The 18,820-nt window shown below is 35.3% G+C and overlaps 1 protein-coding gene across 1 annotated transcript; it reads left to right on the top strand.

The window, feature by feature from the left end:
* Window positions 1-6,340: 6,340 nt before the first annotated feature.
* HSPA13 (heat shock protein family A (Hsp70) member 13) lies at window positions 6,341-18,581 on the top strand. The gene is made up of 5 exons (XM_041735189.1): window positions 6,341-6,417; window positions 8,399-8,739; window positions 11,652-11,865; window positions 13,336-13,503; window positions 15,417-18,581. Exons 1-5 carry the CDS (start codon window positions 6,393-6,395, stop codon window positions 16,082-16,084), a joined length of 1,416 nt encoding a protein of 471 aa, XP_041591123.1. The 5' UTR covers window positions 6,341-6,392; the 3' UTR covers window positions 16,085-18,581.
* The last annotated feature ends 239 nt before the right edge of the window (window positions 18,582-18,820 follow it).

Raw genomic sequence — 18,820 nt, forward strand, 5'->3', positions numbered from 1 at the left:
ACACAACTGTAACAACAACAAATTAATTGGTCATCATTGAATGATGCTAGTAAGGTGAATATTTTTAAAAGTAGAAAATAGAACCAAAAAAAAAAAAAATAGAACCAATAAGAATTAGTCTTGCCTTTCTACATAAACTATATTATGGGTAATCAAATAGTAAGTGGGAGGTTTCTCTTTATAAATATATTCCAGCTAATAAATAAAAAAGTAAAAACAGAATATCATTGGTTTTTGAAACTTAATAAATTAACAAGCTTGGACATTACTCAACGAAAAAAGAGGCAACCACATATTATTTGTCTTTTAATGGAAAAACACATGATCAAAGACAAAGTAGCCTAAAATGGAGCAAACCTCCATATCCAACTAGTAAATTATACCAGATACACAAAAGAGACAAAGATGTTCATAAGATACATCCACAAAATTCAGATTGTAGGAAACTTTGAAGGATAAATGGCTTATTTTTTTAAAAAACTGCAAGAGGTAGACTTTTGGATTCTAATTCAAAGGCTCAAACTAGAAAACAATATAATATTTATGAAGCAATTAGAAATTCGAGTACTGATCAGATTCTTAATAGTAGAGAATTGTTTTTAATATTTAGTTTTGACAACATTACTGTGTGTTTTAAAGTTATTTTTTACAGGTATTATTGAGATATTTAAGGATAAAAGAATTTATCTCCTATCTGCTACAAAGTAATATGAGATTGGGGAGCAGGTGTAGATAGACACATTAATAATTATTGAATCTGGATGAGGGGCATGGTAACTAACCGTCTCTGCCTTGTATATGTTTAATTTTTTCTTTAATAAACTTCTTGAGTTTTCCTATCCAAGAAGGTGTTGTCTTTTTATTTACTTCCATTATATAATTCTAGTCTTAGGAGAGATTTAAAGCTTTTTTTTTTTATTATTATTCTTAAATGTACTTCCATGGATTTTATTTGCTACTGTAAATGGAATCTTTCCTGCCATATTTTTTTCTAACTGGATATTGTTTGCATATAGAAAAGTTATTTTTGTATAATATTATTAAAGGAACCCTCTATTCAATTGTTATTGTTTCTCAAACACTTTTAGTGTATTTTTAAAATTTATATAATTGCTACAGACTGTCTCCACTCCTCCCCACCCTTCAAATCTATGTGAAACCTCAATTGCCAATATAATAGTATTAGAAGGTGAGATCTTTGAGAGGTGATTAGATCACGAGGCTAGAGTCCTTATGAATGGGATTAGTACCCTTATGAAAAAGACCCCAGAGAGTTCCCTTGTCCCTTCCACCCTGTAAAGACACAGAGAGAAGAACGCAGTCTGTGAACCAGGAAGCACGGTTTCACCAGACACCTAATCTGCCAGTGTCTTGATTTTGGATTTCACAGGCTCTAGAACTATGAGAAACACATTTTTGTTGTTTATGAGTTACCCAGTTTGTGTTATTTTGCTCTAGGAGCCTGAAATAAGATAATAATCATGTAATTAGGAAATGATGATAAATTTGCCTTTTTATTTTCCCCAAATTTATACTTCCTGTTTTATTTCCTTGCACAGGTTAATTCCAAAGCAACGTTATATAATAGTTGTAAATAAGTATTCTTATCTCACTCTCAATTTTACTGGTAATAATTCTAAGTCCGGTGCTGGTTTGTTGCTTAGGATACATTTTTGATCATGTAAGAAGTATTCATTTGTTCATATGCCTTTAAACTTTTGTTAATATTATTGCTTTAATCAGAAATAGATTTTTTTAAAAATAATCTGTTTCTTATTGTAAACATATGTATTATATATTTCTACTTCATTCACATTCATTTCACATTCATTTGAAACTTAAAGGCAATAACCAGAATGTAAACTATTTTCAAAATAAAGAGCAAACATACTCATCCTTCAAAAGTTTGGAGGTATAATAATGTTCTGTGAAAAAACAACAACACTAGTACCAGCTTCTTATTTCAAATCAAATTTATTTCCCTATACCTTTACATGAAAAATCTTCATGCAATAAATTTAAAATCCCCAGAAAACAGGAATATATAGAACCATAACAGTCTAGGACAAGGGGAAAAATATATAAATACTCTGGTTCAATAAATAAGATTTGTCCTGTTATGGAATAATTTTAATATAGGAGTAATCTTTTATGTTTAAATATTATAGTGTTCCATAGAATCTAACAATGTAACTCAAACTAAATTGCAATTTCAATACACTTATTCCTTTAATGAATGTGCAGAGGACTGGATCAATTTTCCATTCAATGAACTGTTTTTAAATAGATGAGGGAAAAGAAGTAAGTGTGAATTAAACAACAACAAGGACAATTTGTCCCCTGAATTAGATTGATATATAGTAAGATTTTTGTTATTTGGCAATGATTTTCCTAACAGAGCACATTTCTGAAATAATAATGAGAAATATTGGGATATATAATTAGACAATTTTTCACTCCAGCTACTATTGTTAAAGATTACTTATAATCACTAAATTGAAGGTGAAGTATAATTTATTAAGAGAATGAACACTAATTGAGATCATAATTTTCTTGACTTCTCTTGGCCTCTATTTTTCTCTCTATAAGTAAGGGGGTGGGTTCAGATGCCCTCTAAGATATTTTCTGGCCACCAACTTCATTTAGTTATCTATTTAAAAGTTTCCAATAAATAGTTACAACTGTATATTAAAAAAGGACAATCTGGCAGTTTTTAGTCTGTCCCATTTATATTATGTATATAATAAAAACTGATCCTAAATCTGTCATCCAATATTTTTTTTTGGCTTATTGCTTCCTTTGTTCACATATTTTGCTATATGGATTTTTAAATTTTACTTTAAATTACACTATTGACACTTGACTATGGAAAAATGAAAAAAGTACACATTTTAGTTTTGTCCCACCTATTCTTCCCAATAACCTATTCTTTTATCTATATGTTTTATTATTTTTTAGTCCTTCAGAAAATTGTCTTCATAACTTTGAATTACCTATTTAAGTTTCTATGTCTTAAATTTCCATTCTAAATATCCTTGAACTCCCTGCTAAGACAAATGAAGAAGATAGTATATCCACATTTCTTTCCATATCCCTGCCCTCACACTTATTTCCCAACTCTTGTGGTTACTGTCCTTTATAACATTAGTATAACTAACATTATTATTAATTAACATTAGTTAATTAGTTAAGCAGACAAGAAAGAAGCAGGGATATAACATCTACTACCCACTTTAGATGATTCAGGTGATGATATTTAGGACTTGTGAGCTGATGAGGTTTAGAAGAGCTTTTGAACTTTGAATTGATGCTGTAATAGAATGAGACTTTGTATGTAGATGGATGTATGTCTTTGGGAACCAGAGAGCAAACTGTGATAGGCTTACATTCACATTCTAACTCTTGGAATCTGTGAATATGTTATTTTACAGACAAAATAGACTAAGGATTTTTTTTTCTTTTTTTAAGTTCCAGGGCTTGAGATGAGGGGAGTATCTTGGATTGTCCAGGTGGGTCCAATTTAATTACATGATGTCTTCTGAGCCTACTGTTGCCACAGAGGAAGAAAGTCTGTCAGCTAAATAACGTTGGTGGCCTCTAGAAACTGAGAATTACCTTCAGTTTACAGCTAGTAAGAAAATAGGAACTTTGATCCCACAATCACAAGGAAATAAATTCTGCCAGCAACTGCTATCTAGCAAGAAACAATTCTCCTCTAAAATCTCCAGAAAGGAATGCAGCCCCCTGTTGATTTGACCGGTGAGACATATCAAAATTTCTGATCTACAAAAATATAAAATAATAAATTTGTGTTGATTTAAGACACTAAATGGTCATTTGTGTGGTCATTTGTTAAGGCAGTAATGAAAGAGTGGAAACTGCTTAGTTCCATTTTAGTTCCCCCCTACATTAAGAGCATTCCACTCTGAGATCATGTAATCTCTACCTATTTATTTCTTGACCATATCAGGATCCTAATAACAAAGAGGAAGGAGCGGGTGGCAGGGATAACAGACAGCAATGACCAGTGCCTGCCACAAAAGACTAGTTCTCCTGATTTGCTTATGTCTCCAGTCCCACCTCTCAGACTTTCACCTCATCCTTTATGATCCAGCACTTCTAATCTATGAGATTATCTTTTGTTTCTATGCTCTTTGTAATTCAGTTCCCTCTTCCTGGAACACCTTCAAACAATTGTTTCATGTTATCCTATTAACTCATCTCCTGGCTCCCTTTCACTCTTCATTTCTTTCACATATTCTTTCACTAAGTCTTCTCGACTTCAACATAAAATTACAGTGTTTATTCAATTCTGTTTCTGCCCCCTGTCCATACACAATTATGGTTTTGTTAATCCTTAAACTAGTCAGTTATTTTACTAGAAAAATGGGCTTATTTGGGATTAATAGAGGAATTGCAATTCAGGACAAGCAAACTGCCGTGAAGCACAGGCAAGTCTGGGAAACCAAACGAGAGGGGTTTGTTTGTATGGAGGACATGACAAAATTATGAAGGACTTTCCTGGAACAAAAGTCCCTTGGAGTAGAGTGAGAGTTTGAACTTCTCGTTGTCTATTGCTATTGCTGGGCAAGGAGAAGAGTTTACTAGGTCCTGCTGGGCCTAGTAATTAAGCTTCTTCCTGCTGAGGATGCAAGGTATGGCTCTTCCTCCTGGGGTCTGCAACTGACAACCTGTGGTAGGCCCAGAGAGATCCCCCCTCAAGGCTTCCCAGCTCCATTTTAGATGAGGTTTCCTTTATTTGCACAGTATTTAACATTAAAAAATTACATGCCTGTGTTTATCCTCTATCTCTGCTTCTGGTTGTTACCAGTGGCTACCACTACAGTCAATAAATGTTTGTTTATAATGATCATTATACCAAATAATATTAATGACTTAAGCGTTTGGATTATATGTGTTCTTCATAAGGAAATTATATTGAATATACGCACTACATACATACACACACTTTTTACAGTTTACATTATGAAAGATTTTTTTAATGTACAAAAGTGGAGAGATTATAATGAATCCCCATTAACTATACTTCAACCTCAACAACCATCAATATTTTCATATACATTTTATAATCAGAAAGCCAGTAGTAGTTTTACCCCCAGCAGGTTGACCAGTTGTCAACAGGGATTGTTTGATTTACAGCTAAGGTGAGGAAACGGATTTCAATTCTCCAGGATTATAGCTCTGGTGAACTTTGACAGCAGTGACAGATAAAATGCTCTGACAAGGAACTATTAAGTACTACCGGTGACCAAGAAGCAAAAAAAAAAAAAGGGGGGGGGGTAGGATTTCTTACACATTAGAATCTGAGAAAGCCATTACGTGCTACAGGACTTGTCCATGAAAGCAATTCCTGACAATTATGACTTAATTCAAGAGGAAGCTAAAATATTTTGTTTTCGTTTCTGTTTGCAATAGCTGACTTCAGTAATAATCGAGAAAACGCGTCCCTGCTCTCTTGGATAAATCATATTCACTGAAGACTGCTTTAACTCATTTATCCCAAAGCAAAAGCAGAGGGCTGAAGATCTTATTAGAAGTCACAGGGAGGGCAGCCCGGGTGGCGCAGTGGTTTAGTGCAGCCTTCAGCCCAGAGCCTGACCCTGGTGACCCAGGGTCGAGTCCCACGTCGGGCTCCCTGCATGGAGCCTGCTTCTCCCTCTGCCTGTGTCTCTGCCTCTCTCTTTCTGTGTCCTTCATGAATAAATAAATAAAATCTTAAAAAAAAAAAAAAAAAAAAGAAGTCACAGGGATGTCCCCCTGGCCTTCCTCTGTGCTCACTGCCATAGGGGCTCTTGTAGGAAGGCTGGAGGGGTGAGCGGTGTTTAGAGGAGCTCTATCCGGAATCTAGATCCCAGGCAAAGAAAGCATTCCTGAAAAGGTAGGAGGCACGAAAGACGAAGGTTCGAACCTGGACCTGGTTAGGAACACTGGCTAGAAAAAGCAGTAACCTAACGGTCCCCGCTCTCCCTCTCGCGAATAGGAGCAGGCCAGAACTACACTTCCCAGAGTGCAAAGCGATGGGGCGGCGCTAAAGAGATCGTGTCTTTTTACCTCAACTTGGCTCCAGGCGCTTCAGGTTTGATTATAAACTCCAGGCTCCCTCCTTGGCTCTCCTCCACCTCAGCCTCATTGGCTCCGTAGTCCGGGCGTGGGAGGGCGGCTCAGACGTCACTGGCAGCGGTTGAATGGAGGCGCTCAGCCCCGCGACCTGACGGTAAATGAAGTCCCTTCTCTGGTCAGAGATGTGGCTTCTCGAACAGCGTTGGAGCAAGAGAACTACGTTACCCAGTAGGCCTCGGGGCTGGGAGGTGGCGTGGGGGCGGCACCTCACGTCTGGTACAGTCATCCCAAGCCCCTCCGGCGGGACTGTGATGGCTGGAGAGATGACGATCTTAGGTCAGTGACCAGGGGTTCTCTGTGGCTGTTGTGGACACTGGAGCAGCTTGGGGGAGGCCAGGATGGGCAGGGGTGGTTGTCACCTCCTGGATCAAACTGGCGCAGTGAGAAGGACTCCGGAAGGGTGACTTGGAGGCGGTTTTTGGCTCTCGGGGCGCCGGATTGAGGGTCGCGTCCAGGAATGGCCTGGGCCAGAGTAGGCCATGTAGGGCCGGCGGCGACCCTCCGCTTGCATCCCAGGGACATCGGGCCTCGGGAAAGGTTCTTTTCAGAAGAATGTCGATTTTGAATCGTTGGTTGAGTTGCGGCCTTTGAGAGGCTGCAAGAACGTGCATCCCCAGGACCCCTTTGTAGAGGAAGGGGGAGGAGCTGTGCCGGCGGCCGGAGCTGTAGACTCCTGGGATGCTGCGTTTGCAAAGAGCCAGGCCTCTCGGGTGTATAGTCTGATGCTCTTTCTACCGATCGGGGTTAGTAATTAGCCCTCCCCGACCGAGAAAATAATGAAATGTTTCTGAAGTTTTCCACGTAGGAGCAAGAGGAAAGTGGGGTTGGCACTTGATTTCATTTTTTTTTTTGGATTATGTGTTGATGAGGATGAGCTCACAATTAGTAAAACAGACTCCTACAAATTGACGTTGGGGTCATATGTAACAGATTACAGACATAGTCTCCTGAAACCAAAGAACAGATTAATTGTGAATTCGAAGGGATATCTTTCTTAGTCACTTATGTTTACAATCTGCATAGCTTTTGTTCTTATTTGTGTGTGTGTGTGTGTGTGTGTTTAAAATCAGTATTTGTAGAGCATCTGCTATTTGCTAGGAACCATTCCTGGTGCAAAGGAATAAAACAGTGAACAAAACCTGTCTTCAAGGAGCTTTATGTTGCCTTTAGGGTTACACATTTAGGTTCTCCTTCTCTAAATGTTAACTTCTGCAGGAAGTATTTCCTTAATTCATATTTAAACACAGAAAAAGTTAACTCTGTTCTGTTGTAAAGTGGCCGTTTCATAATCAAACAACTTTCAAAATCATTTTGCCAATTTATCCAGTGCATCCTTTTGAAAGGAAAAAGGAGATGAGGGAATAAAGAGTTTTAGCCCTTCAAAGAGTTTTTGGTGTGGAAATACTAATAACGGAGTTTCTTTTTATTTTATTTATTTATTTATTTATTTATTTTCTTTTTTTAAAGATTTTATTTATTTATTCATGAGACTCAGAGAGGCAGAGACACAGGCAGAGGGAGAAGCAGGCTTCCCGGAGGGAGCCTGATGTGGGACTCGATCCCAGGACACCAGGATCATGACTGAGCCAAAGGCAGATGATCAACCACTGAGCCACCCAGGCGTCCCAGTGAAGTTTCTTTTATTTTTGTTTAAAGATTTTATTTATTTATTCATAGAGACTGAGAGAGAGAGAGAGGCAGAGGGAGAAGCAGGCTCCATGCAGGGAGCCCATTTCAGGACTCGATCCCGGGTCTCCAGGATCACACCCCAGGCCGCAGGCGGCGCCAAACAGCTGCTCCACAGGGGCTGCCCTGAAGTTTCTTTTTAATAGTGATAATTAAGGCTGTTTATAAAGCAATAAAATTTAAATATCAATTGATCAAGACGTTGAATTATATCTATATTTATCTAGCCTTTGCTAGAGATGAATGACTTTTCCTGTCAGCATCAACACAATTATTATGTTTTTACTTTTTCTTCTCCCATAGGGAAAGTACACAGACATACAACTACAGGGGTTTTTGGTTTTGTTGTTCCTTTATTTTAATTGTAGTATAGTCATTTTGCATTATGAAAAACTTGATGTCTGAGAGAAGTATTATCATTAGTACTATAAAAGAAAATATTTTGAGAGTGTGTTATTCTCGTCTCAAAGAGTTGAGACTAAAAACTAAATTTAAATTACAATAGCATATTTGTAATTTAGCATATTGTACTAGTTTAATAAGACTATCTCTTAACTTGCCTCTATTTCAGGATCAGCTGTTTTGACTCTCCTGTTGGCTGGCTATTTGGCACAACAGTATTTACCATTGCCTACTCCCAAAGTGATTGGAATTGACCTTGGCACCACCTACTGTTCTGTTGGGGTGTTTTTTCCTGGCACAGGAAAAGTAAAGGTCATTCCAGATGAAAATGGGCACATCAGTATACCCAGTATGGTGTCCTTTACTGACAATGATGTATATGTGGGTTATGAAAGCTTAGAGTTGGCAGATTCAAATCCTCAGAACACAATATATGATGCCAAGAGATTCATAGGCAAGATTTTTACCCCAGAGGAGCTGGAGGCTGAAATTGGCAGATACCCATTTAAGGTAAGTGATTAAGCTAAAATCTATTTTAATTTTAGTTCAGCATACTGTTTCAATTAATGTTTTGGCTTCAAGTAACAAAACATTCTGTTTCAACTTACTTGGTCTGCATGGAAGTTACATGATAACAAGCAGGCCTACAGCAATTCCAGGATGAGTTAATTCATTGGCTCCACAGCTCTATCACAGACTTGGAGTCTTACAATGTTCTTGAGCTGTTATCCTCAGAATATCTGCTTAGCTCTTTGTTTCACTGTAGCAAGAAAGCTAATGAAGCCCCACGTACTATGGGATGGACGGACGGATGGATGGATGGATGGACGGATGGTTGGATGGATGGATGGCTTGATAGATGAATAGATGCTCTGGGTGTGTTAGGATATACATATTTGTATACATAAAAAGAGATCATAGTAGGCATCCTTTTTATGATTTGTTTGAAATTCAACAATATGACATGGTTCCTTAGAATGACTATTCCATTATTCAATTGTCTAGTCTTGATAAGTGCACATTTTTTTTCTTCCCTGGTTTTCCACTTATGTTGCAGCCTCAGTGAATATCCTTGTACATATCTTTGTGTACTTCTTGATAATCTCCTAAACTTGAATTCTAGAAGTAGAAGAACTTGTATTCTTTAAATACTTTGATTTATATTGCCAAACCGTTGATTGAAAAGGCTGTGTTCAATCTTCTGTGTTGTGTCATCCCTAGTTACTCTTTTTTTTTTTTTAAGATTTATGTATTTATTTTTACTTTTTACTTCTCAAGAATATTAAATTTTTATGTGGCAAAATCATCTCAAATTTAAAAAAAATAGTTATAGACTCTTATCATGCTTACTGTAGCCTTTCCCATTCCTATCCACTTCTATTTTTTCCTAATGTTTTTACATGACTATTTGTAGGTTTGTGTTTTGCTGGGGTTTTTTTCTTTTAAATATTTTATTTTTTGTCTAAAACATTTTTTTTCATCATGATAATTGTACACTTTAATCCTCATCAACCTTTTTGCCCACCCCCCTACTTATATCTTTTAAATATGTTTTTTCCATTGAGGGTTTTTCTTGTAAATTATGAAGAGGAATTCTAAGTGAATAGCTTTTGAAACTGATAGCTGTATCAGTGCTCTTATTGAACAAAATTCTTAAATATTTTATGCATTTCCAAAGGAGAAAATAAATTTACCCTGTGCATTTCTTAGGTTTATTTCTTTGTTCTTTATTAACTTTTACTTAAGGTCCTTTATCAATTTATAAGTTTTTCTTAAATAATGATTAAATTATATAAAGCTCTATATTTCAGCAAAATTAAGAATTTGAGACAATTATTTATTGATGCAAGAGTTATTTTTCCCCCAAGTTTTATTGGAATATAATCAACATACAGCCCTATATAAGTTTATGATGTATGGATAATGATTTGACTTAAATATATTGTGAAATGATTAGCACAATACATTAACATCTGTAATCTCATGTAGATACAAAAAAGGAAAAAAACTTTTTTCCTTGCTGTGAGAGCTCTTAGAATTTACTGTCTTAACAACTTTCAGATATATCCTACAGCAATATTAATTATAGTCATTATGTTGACATTACATTCCCAGTACTTACTTATCTTATAACTGTACCTTTTTACCGCCTTCATCCATTTCCCCTACTCTCCCCCATCATCTTCTGCCTGTGGTAATCTATCTAATCTCTTTCTCTGAGTTTGGTTGTTTTAGATTCTACGTGTAAGAGATCATACAGCATTTGTCTTTCCCTGTTTGACTTCCTGTGCCTAGCGTAATACATGAGTATTAGTCCATCCATGCTGTCACAAAGGACAGGATTGTCTTCTTTTTTTAAGGCTGAATAGCATTCCATTGTATGTGAATATCCCAACTTAATTCATATATCTATTGATAGATACTTAGGTTGTATTCATGGCTCAGCTATTATGAACGTGAAGTGCAGGTGGTTCTTCGACATAAGAGTATATTCCCAGAAGTGGACTTGCTGCATCATATAGTAGTTCGGTTTCCAATTTTTTAGGAACCTCTGTACTGTTTTTCAACCGAGAGTTATTTTGAGTTTTTTTGTTGTTTTGAGTTTCTTAAGTGTTCTGTTTTTTTGTTGTTTCTGTTTCATGTGGAGTCTGATAGTATGGTGTCTTTGGACCTTATTTACATAGTATCTGTAGCTTGTTTTTCTGTTTCCCAGATAGGTTTGTTAATGGTCAAGTTTTTTTGATTGAAACCCAGTTTGTGGTCTAGAATGACTGGGGTAAAATTCTTACAATTTCTTAGGAGACTGATTCTCTTTTCTGTTGATATGAATGTAGTCTGTTGGTGAAAGTAGGACCGTAGTTTTAGAATTAATCTAGTTTTTGAAATATATAACCACATTAGCAGGGATAATGAGTGAGTACATGTTTTCATGGAAATAAGAAGGTAAGTGATTTTTGGATAAAAACATAGCGAAGTACCAAAATTATTCTTGTTAATATGTACCAGAACAGTTTTTCAGTTATCTTTTATTTTTGGAAACAATTAATTAAAAAAAAAAAAAATGAAAAAAAGGAAGAAGATCCTAAGTCAAATATCTGATCCAGCAACTTTTATTCCTTATATTTCATCTTTTTTTTCTTTCATTCATTTAACAAATATATATTGAGAATCTTCTGTGTTCCATTTATGTGCTTGGTAATGGATTTTATTATTCTGCTGTTCTTGTAGATTCACTTTATAGATTTTAAAGTATAGCTTTCAATAACTTCTAATCTTAGTAAATGATAGATTACAAATAAATTTTATGACCTTATAAAGTCTTTATTGAATAAGTTCAGTACATATGTATTTAAGTATATGTGTGTGTATATGTTTGATTTTACGTTTCTTTTTTTTTTTTTTTTTTCAAAACTTATTCACAGGTTTTAAACAAAAATGGAATGGTTGAGTTTTCTGTGACAAGTAATGAGACCATCACCGTTTCCCCAGAATATGTTGGCTCTAGACTACTGTTGAAGTTAAAGGAAATGGCAGAAGAATATCTTGGAATGCCAGTTGCCAATGCTGTTATTTCTGTACCAGCAGAATTTGATCTAAAACAGAGAAATTCAACAATTGAAGCTGCTAACCTTGCAGGTAATATCACCCTTGCTTGAGTGGTACATTTCTCAGAATGTTCTCAGGTTGAAAATCTGTAGTAAGGTGTATCACTTTGCAAACCAACAAAGGAGGACATAAATAAACCCAAAGTGGGTAAATTAGATGGATTTTGATATAGGTTTATAAAAAAAATTAAGAAAATTCCATAGCACAATGTAAAATGGAACACACTATAACAACAGCCAGTCAGATAGGCATGTAACAAGGCTAACATGGGTGCATGTTAGCAAGGAGGAATTTTTTTCTATAAACTTTCTTTAATGTTAAGATAAAAGTAATATTTTCTTGAAAATCTGAGGTGGAAGACAGCTCCTTTAAAACCATTCAATAAATATTGAGAGCCTTGGTAAATAAAACAGATAAATCTCTGTTCTCACAGAACTTATATCCTACTAGAGGGAAACAAAATCTGTATTAAAGATAAGTATATTGTGGGTTTCCCACTCTTAGCATTATTGATATCTTGAGCCAGATAATTTTGTGTTGTGGGAAACTGTCCTATGCATTATAGGATAGTTAGCAGCACCCCTAGCTTCTACTCATTAGGTGCTAGCAGCACTGTCCTCCAAGTAGTGACTGTCCTATGTCTTCAGACATTGCCAAATGTTCCCTGAGGAGCAGAATTGCCCTAGTTTGAAAACCTTGATATAATATATATCAAAAATAACATGCTATGGAAGAAAAAATCCTGTTCCTACAGGATTTCCAGGGGTCTTCAGAAAGTGAGAGGTCTTGCGGTTTTAGAGTGGTCAGGCAGGCCTCATTGAGAAAGTGAAGTTTAAGCAGATCTGAAGGAGGCGACGTTGTTAGCCTGCCAGATAAAGAGAGGAAGTATGTTGCAGGAGAGAGAATGAGAGAGAGATGGTCCCTGACGTGGCATTTAGGTTAAAGCAGGAAGTTTACGCAAGGAAATCTGATCTTTGAACTTTCACTGTTTAACAGTACCTTCAAGATCAGATTTGCTATATATTTCAGATTTACATTTGAGGGTCTTAAATTTTAAGGACTTTTTATCTAGATTTTTTTTATAATCTCTTCTGTTATCCCCTTTTTTTTCAGTCACTTTAAAAAGAAGAGCATAGTAAGCTTACTTTATTTCTACAATTTATTTATTATAGCACATAATAATTAAAGTTTTATTGCTCATATATTCCCAGGTAAAATAATGAAAATTAGAAGGGGCTTTTAAAAATTAAACGTTAATATAGAAAATAATGGCGTATTCAACTGAATCTGGACTTTTATATTAATAATTTTTTGGAATAATTTTACAACCAATTTTTATCTTTCCCATTTCATTATTTTTGGTGTTATGTTTACAGTCATTGTTACTCAGCGGATTCATGTTCCATAAAATACACTAACATGATAATGAGGTTGAGTGGGAAGGAATTTTGGTAATGGTGTCCTCTGATGAATTGTTCTTCCTTCCAACCAATCTTACAGGACTGAAGATCTTGAGGGTAATAAATGAACCCACAGCGGCAGCTATGGCCTATGGCCTCCACAAGGCTGAGGTCTTTCACGTCTTGGTGATAGATTTGGGTGGAGGAACTCTAGATGTGTCATTGCTAAATAAACAAGGAGGAATGTTTCTAACCCGAGCAATGTCTGGTAAGAAAAATACAGGAAGACTAAAAGAGTTTTAGACAGTGCTTTCCTTATTAGCACACCAAGTGTATTAAGTGTTTATTTTAAAAAATTTTTCGGGATTGCCTAGGTGGCTCAGTTGGTTAAATATTCAGCTATTGGTTTCAGCTCAGGTCATGATCTCAGGGTTGTGAGATCAAGCCCCATAGGAGACATTGTACTTGGTATGGACTCTACTTCAGATTCTTTCCCTCTCTGCTCTTCCCCCTGCTCTCTCTCTCTAAAATAAATAATAAATAAAATCTTTAAATAAAATTTTTAAAAGTCAGATGTTTTCAGTATACTTTGACTTCACTTTGGTAGTCTGTATATGTAACTTTATAACCACCATTTATGTATATGATAACAACAAAAAGTGAAGTCTAAATAAAATGACTGAGCATCCTATAATACAAATAAATACATTGCCAGTTGTAGCTCACTGAGCCAATAGGACTTCATGGCTGTGGTGAAGGGAACAGAAAGCAAGAAAAATTCTTTAAAATGAAGAATGGTGCCAGCCCTGGTGGCTCAGCGGTTTAGCGCTGCCCTCAGGCCCAGCTGTGATCCTGGAGACCCGGGATCGAGTCCCACATCAAGCTCCCTGCATGGAGCCTGCTTCTCCATCTGCCTGTGTCTCTGGCTCTCTGTGTGTGTGTGTTTCTCATGAATAAATAAAGTCTTTTAAAAATAAATAAATAAATAAATAAATAAATAAATAAATAAATAAAAAAATGAAGAGTGATCAGTTTACTTCATTTGATAATGTGTTTTACAAAGTAGATATGTAAGAAAATCTAATAATAATATTCTCTAGGAAATTGTAGGATTTTGTATTCTAAATCTTTTTAAGATTTTTTTTTTTTAATTTAAAGAATGGAGCCTATTAAAAAGTGAAGCTGTGAGTTAATAGGTTGTCTAACTTCTGCATTTTTCTTTCTCCTAACTGGACTCTTTAGATTCAGTGCCAGAGATTTGTATTACATTAATCTTTTCCTTTTAAATTTCTCTCTCTCTCTTTTTTTATTTTAGCTCTTAATCTAGCAAGCAAAAGGATTTAAAAAAGATAAAGTGCCTACTTTATCTTTTTTAATTATAAGGACTTCTGTTGAAAATAATGACTTTAAGTGGTTTTAAATTGCTACTAAAAGCTAATCTTTGTTGTCAACCTTTATCCTCTGAAAAATTATTTGATATCATTAAGAGATATTCCTTTTTTATTTAAAAATTTTAACCAAATGTGCAGTTTTTTAATATCAAATATATATTTGATATTTATCAAATATATATATCAAAAATATATTGATATATTTAATATCAAATATATTTTTTTAAAGATTTTATTTATTTGAGAGAAAGAGAGCATGAGAGAGAGTGAGTGAGCATGAGCAGTGAGGGAGGAGGAGAGGGAGAAACAGGGTCCTTGCTGAGCAGGGAGCCTAATGCGGTACTGGATCATGGGATCATGACCTGAACCGAAGGCAGATGCTTAACCAACTAAGCCACTCAGGCACCCAAGTTAAAATTATTTTAATCCTGGGACGCCTGGGTGACTCAGTGGTTGAGTGGCTGCCTTCAGCTCAGGTCATGATCCTGGGATCCGGGATCGAGTCCTGCATCGGGCTCCCTGCATGGAGCCTGCTTCTCCCTCTGCCTGTGTCTCTGCCTCTCTCTTTCTCCGTGTCTCTCATGAATAAATAAATAAAATCTTTTTAAAAAAATTATTGTAATCCAGTTATTTTTAATCAAGCTTTGAATGAATAAAATTTCAAGAGTTAGAGTACATTAAGCAAAAGATTTGTTATTCCTTAAATATAATTTTCATACATACTACACAGACCTGTATATACACATACAAATGCATAAATATAACATATACCTTTTTATTTCTAACTTAGGAAATAACAAACTTGGAGGACAGGACTTTAATCAAAGACTGCTTCAGTACTTATATAAACAGATCTATCAAACATATGGCTTTCTACCCTCTAGGAAAGAGGAAATTCACAGATTAAGACAAGCTGTGGAAATGGTCAAATTGAATCTGACTCTTCATCAGTCTGCTCAGTTGTCAGTATTACTAACAGTGGAGGAAAAGGACAAGAATGAGCCTCAGAGTAGTGACACTGAACTGCCAAAGGACAGATTTTCTCCCTCTGATGACCACCACATAAACAGTGTGTTTGGAGCTGGCCTTTCTGAAAAGAAAAGTGGAGAAAGTCAGGTGTTGTTTGAAACAGAAATATCACGAAAGCTCTTTGACGCGCTTAATGAAGATCTCTTCCAGAAGATACTTGTACCTATTCAGCAAGTGTTAAAAGAAGGCCACCTGGAAAAGACTGAGATTGATGAGGTGGTTTTGGTTGGGGGTTCTACTCGTATTCCTCGAATCCGCCAAGTCATTCAAGAGTTCTTTGGGAAGGATCCCAACACTTCTGTAGACCCTGACCTGGCAGTGGTGACAGGAGTGGCTATCCAAGCAGGGATTGATGGAGGCTCTTGGCCTCTCCAAGTCAGTGCTTTAGAAATTCCCAATAAGCATTTGCAAAAGACCAACTTCAACTGAATTCTGGAGGGATAAGGTTATTTGTGATTGTCTGATGAGCCTCTTCCTCTTTATCAGACCACCTCCAATAAAAAAGAAAATCTAAAATATCTCACAAATTTACCTGAAAGGTAACATTTAGATACACAGAATTTTACATAACATTTTGGTTTAGGATTAAATAGGATAGATCGATCCTATTTGATTTTGGAGAGATCTCATTTCAACATATGCTTTTAAAATTATAGACTTGAGGTAAAACTGTTCTAGGAGCTTGGGTGACTTTGTTTTCTGGATTCTGGAAGTAGATAACCATATGCACTTAAAATTACTTTCTGTAAATATTGCCTCGTGCCCATATTACGATTCCCAGTTCTTACTAAATTATATTAGCAGGAGCTGGTAATGGATTTACTTGGTTATCATATGTAACTATTAGTTTGAACTATACTTGAAGGACAGTATTGGAGTCAGGTTTTTACATTGGCTGGGAGATAGCAGTATTAAATAAGCTGCATGTATAATGTTCAGTAACTGCCATATTCTATAATAAATTTACTTTCACAAATTCAGTTATGTGTCCTATTTATATAATCTGCATTCTCCAGATTTTTAAAACCTATTTATTGTATCAGCTTATTTTCTTTCTAAAATAGCTGTAGATTTATCCAAATGTTTCAGTGCCAGACAGTAAAAGTAACCAATTTATACTCTAGTTCCTTCGGTTGCAATGCATCATTCTCTGCTTGGATTTCCATGATTCTGCCTGGTTGGAAAACAGTAGGGAATTATTAATTTCACTTTATACGTCTTAATGTTACAATAAAGCCATCGTTACTAGCTCTTTTTTGTTATCCAAGACCTTTGCAGACATTGGTAAGTACCAGTAATTAGCTCTACTATTTATGTTTTTGTTTTCGTTTCTTTGTTTATTTTCAGTAAGCCCTGGAGAATGTAGCTGGCATTTGAACTATCAAGTCATATTTGATTCCATTTTTACTGAGACTTTTTTCCCCATGTTAGTTTTGAATGAGGAAAATGTGCTCAGTTGTAAAATCCTTATTGTGGTTTCCCGCTATCATTTTACAGTAGTCACACTTGGACTGTTTTTTAGCCTTAAGGTTAGTGTGTGATGAGAGTAAAAAAATTGAACATTGGAAGTAACGTGGCAATCTAATGTGGAAGGCAATGTGGGAGGATTTAGACAAATCAGCATTTGTAGCAGTTTTGTTTGTTTTTGTCTGTTTCCTTTTAGAAATGCTACAGGGACCAAGAAAGAAAATGTAGCAAGCAATTATATTTCTGTTATGCCCATATTTGAAGATTTTTTTTCTTAATACATGCATGCTTCATATCAATATTCAAAGATTACACTCTGGTCAACATTTTTGTTAATGTAAAAAGTATGTCTGCTTTATCCGTTGTTGAATTTAAAGGATGTTGAATTTCTAATCACTGAAAAAGAGAACTAAGCAAACTCATTTCAACAACATCAAAACATTTCAGCTTCTCAGAGTAAAAAGCTGAATGTTAATATTTTTTTCAGATAAAAGAAAAATGTTAGCAATGAGATTGTGGTTAAAACACAATTTCAATCACATAGTTTTGTGTACAGAATGTCTAGTAAGTAGATAGAAAAATTTTAAAAAATTGTTTGTTGACGTATTTTATTTTAGAACTAACAGAGAAATGCCAAAGATGAATCCTTCACTGCGTTATGAAAGTATTCAAGTGTTCTCATGGACTTGATAGGAATCTTTGATAGATCTCAGAATTTGAAAAGATCTTTTTGCGAAGGTCTTAAAAGTGTTAAAAAAAAATCTCCACATACAGTATCAGCTTTAACCTAAAACATTTTAACATTTTTTTTAAAAAATCTTGACTCTCAAATACAGGAGATAGTTGAGGACAATCTGTTAACGCTTTTTAGCAGAAACAACTTGCAAAACAAGGCAGCTAATCTCATATACTAAAATTGGATGTTTAAATAATTTGTGTCTGAAAAATAGAATGGCAGTGTTGGAATTTGGGGGCAATAGTTTAGCATATTCTCTAGTTACATCTTTAAAATATGAAGTAATTAATGTCTGTCTTCAATCATATTTTAGGGGCCTATATATAAATGGTCTTGAAATCAGTGTAGTTTATTTATTTAAAAAATAAAAATGTATCCTGAAAGGGATCATTTATGCCTAATAATCTTAAGACACTTTTCATAAAACAAACTTAATACATTTTGGTTGTACATGTAGCTAGTGTTTTTTGAAGTGCATTAACTTTTTAAATATTAACTGTTGTATGATTAGAATATATGTGAATGAGTAATTTATTTTGTATCAGGAATGTTTTGGTACTGTGTTTTCACTCAAACCACTGACTTAACAGATGCTACTGTGTATAACATGTACTGAAGATTATATAGTTATTGTGCATAACAGATTGTGCCTCTTATTTGTGTGTATACAAGTAATTCACATTTTAATGTAAATAAATACCACTTTGCGGTTTGTTTTTTAAACTGTGTACTTTATTTTCCATTCACGACTAGGCCGGAGTACATTTTTGAGGTTTAATAAGAGAAAAGGGAGACAGAGCTGATCTGATGCTCATGGCACATGAGCTCAGCAGCTATTGCCTGCTTCCTTGCGTCCTGACTTTGGGGTTCCTTATCCTTTTCCGTTCATTTTCCTGATTTAAAAGAGAAACAGTTCCTGCCTCATATGAACAAGATCTCCTGAATTCTGAATACCAATTCAT

This window comes from Vulpes lagopus, chromosome 20, assembly GCF_018345385.1.
Source record: "Vulpes lagopus strain Blue_001 chromosome 20, ASM1834538v1, whole genome shotgun sequence".
NCBI lineage: Eukaryota > Metazoa > Chordata > Mammalia > Carnivora > Canidae > Vulpes > Vulpes lagopus.